Genomic DNA, 17,665 nt, shown 5'->3' with positions numbered 1-17,665 from the left:
TGTTCCAGCGCTAGTAACTTTAGTTTGTCCAATCTTTGTTTGTATGTTGACTTGCTAAGTGTTGGTACCATCTTTGTCAATGCTCTTTGAATTCTAGTTTCTTTATGTTTTTTATTGTACTACTGTATATTTCCGTGTATATGACGACCTTTGTATAAGACGAGGTACAAAATTAGAGCAATTTTTTATGAATTTATCTCATATCGGTAGTGTAAGACGACTGCTAAATTACAAAAGCATCAGTGTATCAAACCTACCGTACAAAGAGAATTGTTTTGATTATGTTTATCAGCTGTTTTTTTCCGCTTTTTTTCTTTTCTTTCTCATTACACTGTATCCTTATACCAGATAAATTACTTACCGTATCCTTATAAATTCAAAATAAATGAAATAACAAAGCAAATCACGTATCATGATTTTCTGAGAACACACGTCAACTAACAAAAACGATTTGTTTACGTTCCTGGTTCGACGTTTAAAGATAACGTTAGGTATCAATGGAACGAGTGGATGACGAATGGAGAGAAGTCATTTACAAAAGGTGGAGCTATGCGTAGTGCATCACTTGATGTTCTCTGCGAGTTTGTTATTAAAGCTTGGGAAAGTGTTAAGGTCGAAAGTATCGTAAAATCTTTTTAAAAATTTGGAATCTCTAATGCCATGGATGGCACTGAAGATGATTTATTGTATGAAAGTGATGACGAAGCCAAAGTCGACTCACCGGAACCGGACTGGGATCCCTACGATGACGGCATATTTGAGGAATCTTGTGATATGTTCGAACAACTTTTCGAAACAGAGAGTGATGATTGTGATGAGTTTGAAGGGTTTTAAATAAATAAATAAAGAAATGAAGTTTTATAATGTTTTAAGTTTTAATTGTAATGTAATTCTATTGAAAATAAAGGTTTTGGAAATACTTTTGATGTGTAATATTGATGATGATTAGAAATTAAGTTTTATAATTTTATAATTTTTAAATTTTCTATGTTTTAAATGCAACTACTGTAATATATCTTTATTGATAAATAAACGTTTTATGTACTGTAATCCAAAATTGTTATTTTCAGTCTTAAAAATTACTGAAAAGTTAGCGAAAGAAAAAGGTTGCGGTCTCACTAAACGTCGACCAAAGTCGACCAACGCCGACCAAACCCAAACAATAACGGCTTTTGCTCAAATGCATATAATTATGTATTAAAATTAGCATATGGTTGCATTATATGACCTATTTTCTTTAAAATGTGTGATTTTCATGTAATTTGATCAAAGAGAAGTTACGCTTTTATCCTCTGCAAAATTACCAAAGTCGCCCAACGCCGACCAAACACAAACAATGACGGCTTTTGCTCAAATGCATAATTTTATATAAAAATTAGTATTTGGTTGTTGTTGTTGTTGTCGTTCCCTAGACTGTCTGTCCGAGCAGTCCCGTCTCCCCAAGGAATGCCATAGCCGAAACTGGGTTTACCCACAAATCCTTTATAGAGCGTATGGTGTGTTGTTTGCGTGCATGATTGTGTATAATGCATTCTTCCATTATGTGTTGTATGGTATGGGGTGAAGTGTTACATCCTGGGCAGCTGTTCACAACGCGGTCATCCAGCCTCTTCTGGCAGCTTAGAAGTGCTGGGTGGTGACCGCACCGCAGTCTGGCCAAGTGGACTCTGTCCTTTCGTGGGAGAGAGGATTCAGAAGGGTGGATATCAGGGGGTCTGGCATGCAGCAGTGTGTTGTCTTTCAGTGTGTTAATGGAGCGGTGAGTGATATGATTATGAATATGTTTCCGGAGGCTGGTATTTGGTGGTTGTGAAGGAAGAGAAGAGAGTATCTGTGTGATAAAGGTCTTTGGGTGTTGTTTTAATGTTTCTTGGTGTGTGTGTGTGTTCTGCTATGTAGTGTAGCAGGTGTAATGTGTTTGTGGTGGCTGCGGCAAGTGTTTGTGTGCCTCTCATGTCGAGGTGGTCCTTGACTTTGAGGACTTTTGTTTCATGGTGTAAATGGTCTGTAGGTGTTGTATTTGTGCAGCCTGTAATTGTTTTTAGGGCTTTGTTTTGTATGATTTGAAGGGTGTTGTGGTGTGTCTCACTGAGATTAGGAGCCCATGCAGGACTCGCATAATTCAACACTGAGCGTATGCATTGTTTGTATATTGTTATATTAGTTTCTTTGTTTTGTCCAAATGTTGTTCCAGTGATTGACTTAAGTGCGTTAAGTCTGGGTGTGCATTTGTTTTTTATGTTTGTGATGTGTTGTTTGAAAGACATGGATGTATCGTATGTTACACCAAGAATTTTCGGTGTGTTTGTGTGTGGTATTAAAGTGTTGTTGATATAGAGATGAGGTATGTATTTGTGTTCTTTTGTCCAGTTGGTGAGAAGTGTTGCTGTAGATTTGGTTGGAGCTATTTTGAGTCTGTTTGTGATGAACCATGTGTTGAGTGTGTCAAGGTATGGCTGGATTATTTCTGCAGCTTTGTCTGTGTTACGATGTGTGCATGTGATTGTTATGTCGTCTGCGTAGGAAGAGATTTGTATTTCTGAGGTGTCTGGCGTGGGTAAGTCATGCATGTATAGATTAAATAGTGTGGGGGATAGAACCGAGCCCTGTGGTACTCCGTTCTTAATGTTTCTGATGTGCGATGATTGGCCATTATATGACACGTAAGCATTCCTACCTGCCAGATAATTGGCCAGCCATTTTTTGGTGTTATTGTGCATGTCTGTGTTATGTATTTTATATGTTAGGTTGTGGCGGGGGATAGCATCAAAAGCTTTACTAATGTCTAATGTTATAAGAAGTGTTCTTTGGTGGGGCCTATCTGAATTGATGCCATCTAAAATTCTTTGTGTGAGGTTTGTCAGAAGAGTGTTTGTGGAGTGTAGTGGCCTAAAACCGTGTTGTGAGTCAGCAAGGGGAATATGTGGTGTGACAAGTTTAAGTATTAGGCGTTCAATGACTTTAGAGGGGGTGCAGAGAAGTGTGATTGGGCGGTGCAATGTTGGGATTGTTGGGTCTTTGTTCGGTTTTGGAATGGTGATTATTTTACCATGCTTCCAGATGTCGGGTATAGTGTTGTGTGAATAGCTGTAGTTTGCAATGTTTGTGAGTGCATGTATACCTTGTGGTCCAATGTGTTTTAGGTGGATGTTGCTTATGTTATCAGGGCCACAGGCAGATGAGTGCTTGAGACTATGTATTATGAGTTTTGTCTGACTGTCTATGAAGGGTTAGTATTTTGGTTGCATTATTTGACCTATTTTCTTTAAAATGTGTGATTTTCATGAAATTTGATAAAAGAAGTTACGTTTATATCACCTGCAAAATTACCAAAGTCGACCAACGCCGACCAAATTATGCATTTGAGCAAAAGCTGTCATTGTTTGTGTTTGGTCGACTTTGGTAATTTTGCAGAGGATAAAAACGTAACTTTTCTTTGATCAAATTATATGAAAATCACACATTTTAAAGAAAATTGGTCAAATAATGCAACCATATGCTAATTTCTATATAAAATTATGCATTTGAGCAAAAGCTGTCGTTTGGGCTTGGTCGGCGTTAGTCGACTTTGGTCGACGTTTAGTGAGACCGTTAAAAGTACCGTAATTTCATTAATATAGAATTATTCCTCGAATTTATTAACAATTGCCATTTACTATAAAGATATGCCAATAATATATAAGGTAAATATGGTTTAATTACCTTTATTACCAGTTCTTATCATAATGTGAATCATTTCCTGTGTATCTGTGGTTATCGGCAGGCTAGCCTACCAAGTCATCTCACGTAGAATTCAAGGTCTGATTTTTATAATGGTAGTATAAGACGACCCCCAATTTTAAGGGGTGAATTTTTGGATTTTAGGGTCGTCTTATACATGGAAATATACGGTAGGTGTCCATAGTGATGCTCCATATTCTAATTTTGGTCTTAGTGTAACTAGTATTTTCTTTACCATTTCCTCATCCATGTAGTCAAAGGCCACTTTCATTGAACATATTAAATTGTAAGTTTCTCCAACTATTTTGTTTACATGTTTGCCTGGTGTCATGTCATTTGAGATAATTACTTCTAGGTCTCTTTCTGAATTTACTTTTGTAACTTCCTTTGTAGCAATTTTGTATTAACCCGATATTCTATTTTCACTTTTTCCAAATTCCATTATACTACATTTCTTAATGTTGAAATTCACTTCATTCTTTATACTCCATTTCCTGACTTTACCCAGGTCTTCTTGAAAAGATCTGCAATCTTTTTCTTTACTCTCTTTAATATTTACCTAGTTGTATTATACGGGAAGGGAGCTATGCTCGTGGTGACCCTTCTTTGTATCTCTCAGCATCAAGTTTTTTTCTTAAAATCTTGAATAGTGTTTGCACACACTGTTTCTTTGTCTAATTTGTTCCAAGTATCTATCACTCTGTGTGGGAAGCTATTTTTTTTTCACATCTCTTCTGTAATTATCTTTTTTTAGTTTCTTTTTGTGTCCTCTTGTTTTTCCATTGTCCCATTTCAATAAGTCATTCTTATCTAAGATTTCCATTCCTTTCATAATTCTAGTTAGTAAGTCTCCTCTTTCTCTTCTTTGTTCCAGAGTTGGTAATTCTAATTTGGACAGTCTTTGTTCATATGTCATTTTGGAAAGAGTTGGTGCCAGTTTTGTTGTTGCTCTTTGTATTCTTTCTAACTTCTTTTTGGTACTGGGTGTCCATAGTGTTGCTGCGTACTCGAGTTTTGGTCTTATTAGTGTAGTTAAAACTTTTTTTTTATATAATTTCCTTGTCCAAATAGGCAAAGGAGTTTATATAACATTCAATTCCTTCATCCATGTTATTCATATAAACAGCAAACATTACCGGAGCCAATACGGATCCTAGGGGTCTCCACTTATCATATTTACTCAATTTGAGTTCTTTTCTCTAAGTACCACTCTCATTTTTCTTCCATTCAAGAAGTCTTTCATCCATTCCAATAATTTTCCCTGTATTCCACCTATTGTTTAAATCTTTCTTAGTAGCTTTTTGTGTGGTACTTTGTCAAATGCCTTTTGTAAGTCCAGGAAGGCACAGTCTGCCTAGTCATTTCAATCTTGTATTATTTCTACCAATCTTGAGTAAAAACATATTAAGTTTGTAGTACATGATCTTCCACTTCTAAATCCAAATTGGTTGGGGTTTAGTATTTTGTTCTCTTCAAAGTGTGTCCATATATTTTTAATAACTCTTTCGCATATTTTTGCAATTGTGCTTGTAAGGGATACCGACCTATAGTTTGTTGGATTTTCTTTATCTCCTCCCTTATATATTGGTATTATATTTCCATTTTTCCAATCTTGTGGTAGTTTTCATTCTTTGAGTGAGAAGTCAATTATTTTGTGTGTTTTATCTGTGAGTTCATCTATACATTATTTTAATATCCAGTTCGCTATTCCATCTGGCCCATGTGACTTTCTGACATCAAGTTTCTTAATTTGGTCCCTTGTTTTTTTCTGCATCACTGACTTAAAATGCCTGGTCATTACTTCAGCCATTTCTACATCTTCTGTGTATTCTTTATTCCCTTCATGCAGTTTCACTTTTTCATGTTTGCCTTTCAGTTTATCATTTACATATCTGTAAAATAGTTTAGGTTATCTTTGCATTTTCCCATTATATCTCTTTCATAGTTTCATTTTTCCTCTCTGCGTATGTCTACATATTCATTTCTCAGTTTGATGTATATTTGCCATTTAGTCACTTTTTTGTCTCTTTTTCCATTTTTTCTAAGCTTTGTCTCTTCTATCTTTAGCATCGCTACATTTTTTATTATACCAACACTTCATGTACACCCTTTTCTGTTTCTGCTTAGGCAAATGTTTATCTGTTCCCTCCTTATATATTTATTTAAAAAATTTCCATTTCTCTTCCATCTTTGTTTCATCATTTGCAAATTTTTCCTAGTTAGCAGTTTGGGGAGAGAGAGGGAAGGGAAAAAAAAAAAAAAAAAATCCAAGTTTTACAAAGTCAGTTTTGTTATACAGTAATCTTCCTTCTCTGTTTCTCGTTCTTTCTCACCACATTTTGTTCCTTAAACTGGAACTCTATTAGTATGTGGTCACTTTTTCCAATTGGTGTCTTATAGTTTATTTCTTCCACAATTTCAGGCTCAGAGGTGAATATCAAGTCTAGTCTCGATGGTTCTTCATTTTGTCTGTATCTAGTGTTTTCTTTGACACCCATCGAGTCAATGTGTAATCAATGGTCATATCCAGTAGGATGTTGACCCAGTGTTCCTCTCCACCTCCCATTGTCAATTCTTCCCAATTTCTTTCCCGTGCATTAAAGTCACCCATAATTACTATGTTTTCTTCATATTTCAGTGTCTCTGTTAATTCATTTTTTGTGTCTTAGGTAATTTTTGTGTGTTCACTGTCAGTCCAAGTCTTAGTTTTTGAGCTTTCTACTTTTCATACTGCTATTTTTGACTCTGTGATCAATTCCACATTATCCTTTCCTTCTGTTGCCTTTATTACATTGAGGTCCTTTCTAGTCAATAGCATGACTCCTCCCCCCCTGTTTGTCCATTCTATTTTTTGACCACCATACTTGATTGTATAGGACCTTTTAGTTTTGTTTCCACAATTCCCATTATGTCTGGTTTCTCCATTGACAAATAGTCATTTAATTAATTTATTCCAGAAATCATACCATCCATGTTTGTATATGCCACTTTTAATTTTTTCCTTCTATTTTTTTCTATTTATGTTTCCATTTTTCTGATGTATCATTTTCTCAGTCTCAGATCCAGCACTCTAAAAAAAAAAAAAAAAAAAAATTCCATCTCCATTCTTTTTTCATTTTTTCCTTGGCTTCACTTCTCAGTGCCCTATCTTTCTCTATTTCCTCTTCATTCATTTCCTTTTTTATCCACATATTTTTGTATTTTCACTGCTAGTTTTGCTGTTTTTGATAGTATTTCTTCTGCTATCATATGAGCTCTTAGTTTGATTTTCATTGGTGTGTAGTTGATTTCCTTTTATAGATTCTGTCCCTCATTTTGAACCACTTTTAGTATTTCCTTCACAATTTTTTCTCTTCTTTTTCTCTTTGGTATTTGTATACATTATGTTTTTCTTTGATACCATAACCCACATTGCATTTCTTTTTATCCACTGTGTCTCTCCCCGTCTGGGGTATTGGCTGCATATTATTGTGGCAAAGTAGCATGCAGTTGATACTTTAGGGTCTATATGGGGCACCCCTACGGACCAGAGCCACACATCATTTTGTCTGTGATAGAAAAAACTCTGTTCATAGAGAAATGATGACACTTTTATACTACGACTGTCCCTCCGTTATGCTGTCCCCCAACCCCTTGTTGCTGTCCTGTACCATTTCTCTGAGTATTCTCTTTCTGTGATGGGGGAATTCCCTGTGGTGGGGGAAAAGAATACTGCCACCAAGTATCCCACTTGGATCGTAAGAGGCGAGAAGAAAGGGACGGGGAGTGGGACTAGGCATCCTTCTCCCTGTAGCCCCACGGGGCATATATCCTAAAAACAAAAGTGAAGGCATAAGGGGTGCTGGAGGGCCTCGGACCAGCACCCTAAGGTTTGGGTCTTTTAATGTGCGTGGATGTGGTACAGATGAGAGTAAAAGGGAAGAGATAGGTAGTATGTTTGTGAGAAGAAAGATGGATGGGTTGGCTTTGAGTGAAACTAAGTTGAAAGGGAAGGGTGAGTGTAAGTTTGGGAGTGTAAGTGGGAGGTTATCAGGAGTGAAGAGAGGGCGAGGGAGGGAAGGGGTGGCTATTCTAGTAAGTGAGGAGATAGGTAAACAGGTAGTGGAGTGGAAGGAGGTTTCCTCAAGGATAATGTGGATGAAGGTGAAACTGGGAAAGGAGATGTGGGTCTTTGTAAGTGCATATGGGCCTGGCAGTGAGAAGAGCGTGGAAGAAAGGGAGGACTTTTGGATAGATTTAAATGAGTGCATAGAGGGTTTAGGAAGAAATGTCAATGTAATAGTACTGGGAGACCTTAATGCTAGGGTGGGAAATGGTCCAATCGATGGAGTGGTTGGGAAGTGTGGAGTTCCAGGAAAGAATCGTAGTGGAGAGTTGATGGTGGAAATGTGTCTAGAAAGAGTTGATGATAGCAAATACAGTGTTTCGGAAGAAAGTCAAGCATAAGTACACATGGGAGAAGGTGGTGGAGGGAAGGGTGGTAGATAGAGCGCTAATGGATTATGTAGTGGTAAATAGGATTATGATAGGAAGAGTTAAGGATGTACATGTGCTAAGGGGAGAGGGTGGGGGAATATCAGATCATTTTTTGGTGGAAGGTAAGTTGAGAGTGGAGGATAGATGGAGAAAGAGGAAAGGGACAAAAGGTAGGGAGGTTCTTAGAGTGAACTCCTTGAATGAAAAGGAAAAGGAGGAGAACGAAAAGAAGCTGAAGGGGGAGTGGGAGGGAGTATAGGATAGAGCAGAGATGGGTGTAGAGGAGGAATGGGGATGGTTCAAGGAGGGAGTCTTAAAGTGTGCAAGGATGGTGTGTGGAACAAGAAGGACAGGGGGAAATAGAAGAAAGAGTAGTGAATGGTGGGATGAGGAAACAAAGAAGGTTGTAGAAGAGAAGAAGCGAGCATTCACAGATTGGTTACAAAAGAGGACGGGGGAGTCATATGAGACGTACAAAGAAAAGAAAAGAGAAGTAAAGCAAAAGGTAAAGGAGGCAAAGAGGAGAGCAGATGTGAAATGGGGTAAGAGTATGACAGAAAATTTTGAAAGTAATAAAAAGATGTTTTGGAAAGAAATTAAGAGAGGAAGAGGAGGTGAATCAAGTAGGGAAGAAAAGGTAAAAGGTGCAGATGGAGAGATGATAATGGAAGAGAAGGCAGTAGGGGAAGATGGAAAGAATATTTTAGGGAGTTGCTAAATGTGAAGGAGGATAGGGAATGAAAGATAGCTGCAGTGGGAAATGCGAAGAAAATGAGAGTGATGAGTGAGGAGAATGGAGGAGAAATAAGGAAGGATGAGGTGAAGGCAGTTGTTAAGATGATGAAAGCAGGTAAGGCACCTGGTCTGGATGGATGTCATGCAGAATGTCTGAAAAAGGGAGGTTCAGTGATGGTGGACTGGTTGGTGAGGTTATTTAATGTTTGCTGGAGAGAGGGTAGAGTACCGGAGGACTGGAGAAGTGCCTGTATAGTTCCTCTTTACAAGGGAAAAGGGGACAAGTGTGAATGTAGTAGTTTCAGAGGGATTAGCTTGTTAAGTGTAGTTGGGAAGGCTTATGGGAGGATCTTGATTGAGAGGATTAGGAGAGGAACAGAAGGAGTAATTGGTGAGGAACAGTGTGGATTTAGGACAGGTAGAGGTTGTGTAGATCAGATCTTTGTGGTAAGACAGATATGTGAGAAAGCTATAGGAAAGGGGAAGGATGTTTTTTGGGCTTTTATGGATCTGGAAAAGGCTTATGATAGGGTAGACAGAAAGGCACTGTGGGAGGTTATGCAGATTTATGGGATAGGAGGAAAGCTTTTGGGAGCTGTCAAGAGTTTTTATGAGAGTAGTAGAGCTTGTGTCAGGGTTAGAAATGGAGAGAGTGAGTGGTTTGAAGTAAAGGTGGGACTTCGTCAAGGATGTGTTATGTCGCCCTGGCTGTTCAACTTATACATGGATGGGGTGGTGCGAGAGGTGAATGCTAGGGTAGTGGGTCAGGGACTGGAGATGGTTAAAGAAAATGGAGAAAAGTGGGAGGTGAGCCAGCTGTTGTTTGCGGACGACACTGCGCTTGTGGCAGGGTCGGAGGAGGGATTGAGGAAGCTGGTGGCAGAGTTTGGGAGAGTATGTGATAGAAGAAAGCTAAAGATAAATGTGGGTAAAAGTAAGGTGATGAGATGTACAAGGGGTGAAAGTGGCAGTAGACTGGAAGTGAGCATTAAGGGAGAGCGACTGGAGGAAGTGGATAGTTTTAGATACTTGGGTGCAAGTGTAGCAGGAAAAGGTGGAGTGAAGGTGGAGGTAGAATGTAGATTGAAAGAAGCGAGTAAATGCCTTGGTGGATTAAAGAGTGTAATGAGGAATAGACATTTAGGAATGGATGTGAAGAGGAGACTGTATGAAGGAGTGATTGTGCCAACAGCACTGTATGGGGCAGAAATGTGGAACATAAGAGAAGAAGAGAGAAGGAGTTTGAATGTGTTTGAGATGAGGTGTCTGAGAAGTATGGTGGGGGTTACTAGGCTGGATAGAGTGAGAAATGAGGAGGTGAGGAGGAGAACAGGGGTGAAAAAGGAGCTGGGAGATAGGGTTGATGAAAGAATATTAGGATGGTTTGGACACATGGAAAGAATGAGTGAAGAAAGACTAGTAAAAGAGGTATGGAAGGCAGATGTGGAGGGAGTGAACATGAGGGGACGTCCTAGGATGAGGTGGATGGATGGGGTGAAGGGGGCTTTGGGGAAGAGGGGAATGTCTGTTGAGGAAGGAAGGGAGAGGACGGAAGACAGAGGTGAGTGGAGAATGGTTGTATATGGATGATGCTGTGATTGCATGAGGAGGAATGGGTAGGGGGTGGGGTAGTATGTGTGAGTAAATTTTGACGCAGCCCGAAGGGATTTCTCCCCGTCCTCTCCTTATATGCAAGGGGGGATGGAGAGGGGGGGTCGCCGATTAAATGAAGCGGCCTTGCTGTGGATGTGCTGTGTCTTGCGACACTGCTTCTGACCCAGGGCGGTGGGCAAGGTGCAGGGATGACCCGTCATCCAGGAGGTGCTCAGATGAGAGGGAGGGTGGGAGGGGTGTGGAGTGTATTTAGGGATGAAATGGGTGGGAGTGTTTTTATGCCTTTCCCTTTTTGGCTACCTCCCTTGAAAGGGGGAAAAAGCCTTGGTATATGTATGTATGTGTCTCTCACCCCATTTTCCTTTTCTTTGATCACCTTGATCACTGTTTCCTTTGCATTCTCTTCAACCTGCTGCTGTACTATTTCTTTGAATGAGAGTTTTTTATTTTCATGTTCCTGTTTCCACTGATTTATTTTGTTCAGATCGGTCTCCTTGATTGATTCTTCCATCTTTTCAGTTACTGCTTGTCATTGTTCATTAATCTCATTCTTCAGTTCTTCTTTTGTATATCTAACCTCATTTACCTTTCTTTCATTTTCCTTTTTGATCACACTCAGTTAACTTTTTAGATTGTTTGTCTTAGTATCACCTCGTTAGTTGTGCGTAAGTTGGATACCTCTAGTTGTAAAGCTTTATGGTCTAATCTTAAATCAATCAATTCGTTTGCTAAGTTGTCAATTTCTCAATTCCTTATTGCTCTGCAAATCCTAATATCTCTATGTCCATAGTTTTATCCATTGATTCCCCTTGCCTCCTAAATCCCAAAATATAAATCATAATTGATATAACTGCTAGTCGTCCACAGAGTAACATTTAAACACTTTTTTTTTTTTTTTTTTTTTTTAAATAATAATTCCCAATGGGGACTCAACTCTGGATATATCCCCTCTTGGTTCATTCATTGATCCTTATTTGTTCTTTGTTACTTTCCATTTTGTGCTAAAACTATGATTCTAAGAACTGGACCGGTTACATACCTTGTAGGTCACATGAAAACATATTGTTGTACCCCAAAAATGACAAGGGGTTTTTCCTGTAATAGCAACAAACCGCTAGTGCGGAGCTCACTCTTGGCACCTCCTTCCTCTGCCACTGCTTATGACTGAGTGTATTTACCTAGTTGTATTTCATGGGATGAGAGCTATGCTTGTAGTGACCCATTTTCATATCTCTCTGCATCCAGTTTATTCTTAAAATCTTGTATAGTTTTGGCATTCACTGTTTCCCCATTTTGTTTGTTCAAAGCATCAATCACTCTATATAGGAAGCTATTCTTTTTCAAATCTCTTCTGTAACTGTCCTTCTTTAGCTTCTCATATACTCTTGTTTCTCTTCTGTCCCATTTTTATAAGTTGTCTCTATTAAGAATTTCCATCCCTTTTCATAATTCGGTAAATGATCAACAAATCACTTCTTTCTCTTCTCTGTTCCAGTGTTGATAGATGTAATTTATCCAATCTTTGTTCGTATGTCAAATTTTAGAATGTAGGGGCCATTTTTGTCACTGCTCTTTGAATTATTTTTAATTTCCTTTTTTTTTTTTTTTTTTTTTTTTTTTTTTTGTACTAGATGCCCATAGTGTCACAGTATACTCCAATTTAGGTCTTATCAGTGCAACCACTATTTTCTTTACCAATTGTTCATCCATGTTGTCAAAGGCCACTTTCATTGATCTTAATAAGTTATAAGTCCATCCAACTAATTTATTGACATGTTTATCAGGTGTCAAGTCACTTGAGGTAATCACTCCCAGGTCCCTTTCCGAGTCGACTTTTTAAACTTCCTTGGTACCAATTATATATTGACCCGATATTCTATTTTTACTTTTTCCAAATTCCATTATACTACATTTCTTTATGTTAAAGTTCACTTCACACCTCTGACTCCATTCCCATATTTTTTCTAGATCTTCTTGTAGCGATCTGCAGTCTTCTACTGTGCTTACTCTCTTGAGTAATGTGGCATCATCAGCAAAGAAGTTCATGTAACACATCACTCTCTCATCCATACCAGTTATATATATTGCAAACATTAAAGGAGCCAATACAGAACCTTGCAGGACACCACTTATCACATCTTCACAGTTTGAGTTTTTGTCTCTAAGTACCACTCTAATTTTTCTCCCACTTAAGAAATCTTTCATCCATTCCAGAAGCTTACTTTGTATTCCTATTATTTCAATTTTTCTTATTAGCTTTTTATGTGGTACTTTTTCAAAAGCCTTCTGTAAGTCCAAGAAGTCACAATCTGCCCAGCCATCTCTTTCTTGTATTATCTTTATTAATCTTGAGTAAAAACATTAAGTTTGTGGTACACAATCATCCACTTCTAAAGCAAAATTGTTTAGGGTTTAATATTTCATTCTCTTCCAAGTGTTTGATCCATTTCCTCCTGATAAGCTTTTCACATATTTTTGCTACTGTGCTTGTAAGGAATACTGGTCTGAAGTTTGTAGGATCGTCTTTGTTTCCTCCTTTATATATTGGTATGATGTTTGCATCTTTCCAATCTTGCAGTATCTTTCCTTCTTTGAGTGAGAAGTCTATTATCTTGTATAATTTGTCTGTTAGTTCATCTATACACTCTTTCAGTATCCAATTTGCAATTCCATCTGGTCCATGTGATTTCCTAACATCTAGGTTTTTTATTTGGTCTCTTATTTCTTTCATTTTAGGGTATCTTTCTCATCCATCTTCCCAAATTCGTGAGCTCTCAATTGTAAAAGCAGACCTGAAATGTATGATCATAACTTCAGCCATTTCTATGTCATCTATATATTCTTTATCTCCTCCACGCAGTTTTACAATTTCGTATATGTCTTTTATCATTTACATATCTGTAAAAGAGTTTGGGTTGATCCTTACATTTGTCTATATCTTTTTCATAATTTTTCTTTCCTGCATATATTCACGTATTCATTCCTAAGTTTTATATATGTTTGCAATTTTGATGTTTTTTTTTTTGTCTTTTTTCCATGTTTTCCAGGCTTTGTCTCTTCTGTCTTTAGCCTCATTCCACCTTTTGTTATACCAACACTTTATATATCTTTTTGCTTCTTCTTTGGTACATATTCATCAACTCCTTCCTTATACTTTTCTTTAAATATGTTCCATTTGTCTTCCATCTTTGTTTTCTCTTTGGAAAATTGATCCCAGTTTGTGTTTTGGAAAAATTGTCCAAGTTTTACAAAATCTGTTTTTTGTACATTAACTTTCCTTCTCTATTATTTTTCATTCCTTCTCACATTGTTTTGTTCTTTTAATTCAAACTATTAGTATGAGGTCACTCTTCCCAATAGGTGTCTTAACTCAATTTGTTCGCGATATCAGGTTCAGAAGTGAATACTGAGTCTAGTTTCGACAGTTCTTCATTGTTTCTATTTATTTTGTTGATATGCATACCTGGTGACACGTCTTTGTTAATAATTACTCCTAGGTCCTTTTTGGAGCTAACTTTTCTTACTTCCTTTGTACCAATTTTATATTATCCTGATATTCTTTTTTCACTTTTTCCAAACTTCATTATACTACATTTCTTGATGTTGAAGTTTACTTCCCACTTTTGTCTCCATTCCTAGACTTTGTCCAGGTCTCTCTGTAGTGATTCAGTCTTTTTCTGTACTTTCTTTAGTAGTTTTGTGTCATCTGCAAAAAAGTTCATATAACATTCTACACTTTCATTTGTGTCATTTATATATATAGTAAACATTATTGTAGCTAATACAGAACTTTGTGGGACTCCACTTATCATTTCTTCCCAGGTCGATTTTTATCTATAAATACCACCCTTATTTTTCTCCCATGCAAGAAATCTTCCATCCACTTCAATAAATTTCCTTGTACACCTCCTGTTATTTTGAGTTTTCTTATGAGCTCTTTGTGTGGTACTTTATCAAATGTCTCTTGTAAATCTAGGAAAGCATAATGTGCCCATCCATCCCTTTCTTGCATTATATCTATTAACCTTGAATAAAAACAAATCAACTTTGTGGCACATGTTCTTCCTTGGCTAAAGCCAAATTGTTTTGGATTCAGTATATTGTTTTCTTCCAGATGTTTAGTCCATCTACTTTTGATAACTTTTTCACATATTTTAGCTATTGTGCTTGTAAGGGAGACTGATCTATAGTTTGTTCACAGTATAACCCAAAGACCTCACCATATATGAGCCTGGAGCTCTCATCCAGAAGAGCAATAGCAGCCAATCACAAGTCCAACACATGATGCAAGACCATATCGAATCACACTCTATACAATTATGGTGACATTAACAACAGTGGTGCAACCCGCCTTCACCTCAAACCACTCAGTCTCTCTACTCCTGACCCTTGCATCACTACTATCCATATAAAAAATTTGACTCCCCACAACCATAAGAATACTAAGTGAAATTATAATAAACATGAAAATAAATTGAGAATTTACTCTACATATTCAAATCTCTGGGACCATTGATAGGTATTTGTAAGTGGTCCTACAAGATGGATAGCAAAGCTGCCCATATTCAAAACCCATCAATCCCCTCACCTCCATGAGGAGATGCAGCTCTGATAGGCTGATACTAAGTCTTTGCATTGGAGCAAAGACCCTCTACCTCTTTCAGCCAGTGGCATAGAGACAGTCCCAGACTAATACAACAAAGACAACAGTCCATAGTTTCTCCCCAGAGAGATCTGTGGGAAAGCCTAAATACCATTACCAATTGATGTGGGACTACAGATTTTCCAATTCAGTGAAACTCAAGGCAACAAATCATCAATAATGTGCAAAATGTCAAGCATTACTTACCAATCTCGGTGGGTGATGCTAAGGTGAGGGAGGACATAGAGGAGGAGAGGTTGACTGATGCCACTGACAACATTGAGGGGTACTGTGCCAACCCCAGCTCAGAGTTATCATCTCCATCACTTGGCAAACAGGTCTCTACCATTGCTTCCAAGCAGTTTACAAACAACTCTGCATTCTCCGCTGTACAGTTGCTCTGTCATTGAAAAACAGGGTGTTATATGTAACATTACATATGATAAGTAATACACAAGTCACAGCATTACTGCTGTCTCCACAATTATTTAGATTTAAACACAATCAATTTAACCTTTAACTGAAGTATGTATGTATGTATGTATGTATGTATGTATGTATGTATACATACATATGCATACACTGATTGATTTTGTTTAACATCACACTACCCCCCCCACTTACAGTGGACTTTGTAGCATGGAATTTAATGAACCATGCCTCTAGTTCAACTTGCCCTTTGCAGGGTTCAAACTGCTATCAGCTTGACCTACACTGCAAGTATCGACACCTTAACCAACTCAGCTATATAAACATAAACATATCTATATATAGCAAGGGCTTTTTCACCCTTATAAGGGAGGTAGCCAAGTCAAAGGCAAGTACCTACTCCCACCCATTCCACTCCCATCCACTCTTTCTTCCCTCTCATCTTAGCTCTTCATAGATGACAGGTCATCCTTGTATCCCACCCAATGCCCTGGGTCAGAAGCAATGTAAGACACAGCACATCCACAGCCAGGCTGCTTAATCAACAACCCCCTTTCCTGCCCCCTCATGAAGAAAAAGAGAAGATATATACATGTATATACACACACACTTATGCACAGACACCTAAGCGAAAGGAAGTGCCGAGTTGTGAGCGTGCCTATCTAGCGGTTTCGTCACCAATAACGAAGGAAACCTATTGCTATTGTGCAAAATGGATATGCTATGGTACTCGTTGTGACTGGTAAAAGTTTTTTCCAGTTCTTGAATTAGGTATAGTTCTGGCAAAATGGAGAAAGATAAAGAAGAAAGAATAACAAATGAACCAACTAAGATAGGACTTGACATGAGTATAGTAGAAAGCCCTAGAGGTGTCATCCCCAAACACCATTGTTTAATAGATACTCCTAGAAAAAACCCAAGGTGGGAAAATAATGTCTTTTCAGGATTTCAAAGAAACCCAGGTGAAGTAGGTAAAAGTTTAGATATAGACAGAGAAATTAGATATAGTAATGCACTAAGAAATTGCAAAGTAAATGACTTAATGGAAGAAATCATAGATTTGAAACTGGATTACCAAAATGTACGCAGGGAATTGATTACATTGCAAAAGAGTACTGAGCAAATGATTAAAGAATTAAGTGACCTAAAGAGTGAAATTGAAATTCTTAAAAGAAAAATGAGAGAATGAAAAAATGATGATAAAAATAAAAATGATGAACTGAAAAAGGAGGTCAAAGAACAGTGGCAAGTAGTGACCAGAAAAGTGGCAGAGTCAATCAAAGAAAGACCTCATTGAAATAAAAAATCAATGGAAACAAGAACAGGAAAATCAAGAAATATCTTTTAGAGAAATATTACAAAAGCAGATGGAGGAAAATACAAAAGAAAGTTATGAAAGTAATTAAAGAAAAGGAAAATTGGGTGAGAGATACATACATATACCAAGGCTTTTTTCCCCTTACAAGGGACGTAGCCAAAAAGAAAAAGGCGTAAAATCATTCCCACCCATTCCATCCCTAAATACACTCCACTCCCTTCCATCCCCCCTCCCATCTTAGCACCTCATGGATGACGGGTCATCCCTGGACCTTGTCCACTGCCCTGGGTCAGAAGCAGTGTCGCAAAACACAGCACATCCACAGCAAGGCCGCTTCATTATATCGGCAACCCCCCCCTCTCCGTCCCCCCATTGCATAAAAGGAGAAGAGGGGGAGAAATCCCTTTAGGCTGCATCAAATTTTGCTCACACATACTACCTCAACCCCAATCCCCCCACCCATTCCACCTCATGCATCAAAGCATCATCCATACACAACCATTCTCCATTCACCTCTGTCTTCTGTCCTCTCCCGTCCTTCCTCAACAGACATCCCCCTCTTCCCCAAAGCCCCCTTCACCCCATCCATCCATCTCATCCTAGGAGGTCCCCTCATGTTCACTCCCTCCACATCTGCCTTCCATACCTCTTTTACTAGTCTTTCTTCACTCATTCTTTCCATGTGTCCAAACCATCCTAATACTCTTTCATCAACCCTATCTCCCAACTTC

General features: G+C 38.1%; 1 protein-coding gene and 1 long non-coding RNA gene across 2 annotated transcripts in view; both read right to left on the bottom strand.

Moving 5' to 3' along the window:
• The window catches only part of LOC143038025 (neurofibromin-like), a 421,021-nt gene that overhangs the window by 25,043 nt on the left and 378,313 nt on the right, over positions 1-17,665 (bottom strand). The window contains exon 54 of the mRNA XM_076206875.1: positions 15,395-15,587. Coding sequence (XP_076062990.1) covers positions 15,395-15,587 — 193 coding nt within the window. The remainder of the gene's footprint in view (positions 1-15,394; positions 15,588-17,665) is intronic.
• On the bottom strand, positions 633-4,047 carry LOC143037681 (uncharacterized). The gene is made up of 2 exons (XR_012967503.1): positions 3,703-4,047; positions 633-786 (listed from the first exon to the last, which is right to left on the bottom strand). It is a non-coding gene; the product is annotated as an uncharacterized LOC143037681 (long non-coding RNA).

The sequence above is a fragment of the Oratosquilla oratoria genome, chromosome 23 (assembly GCF_046742065.1).
Source record: "Oratosquilla oratoria isolate Oo_2021 chromosome 23, ASM4674206v1, whole genome shotgun sequence".
NCBI classification, from domain to species: Eukaryota; Metazoa; Arthropoda; class Malacostraca; order Stomatopoda; family Squillidae; genus Oratosquilla; species Oratosquilla oratoria.
Note: the sequence above shows the minus strand (reverse complement) of the source record. Positions and strands in the feature narration are given on the sequence as shown.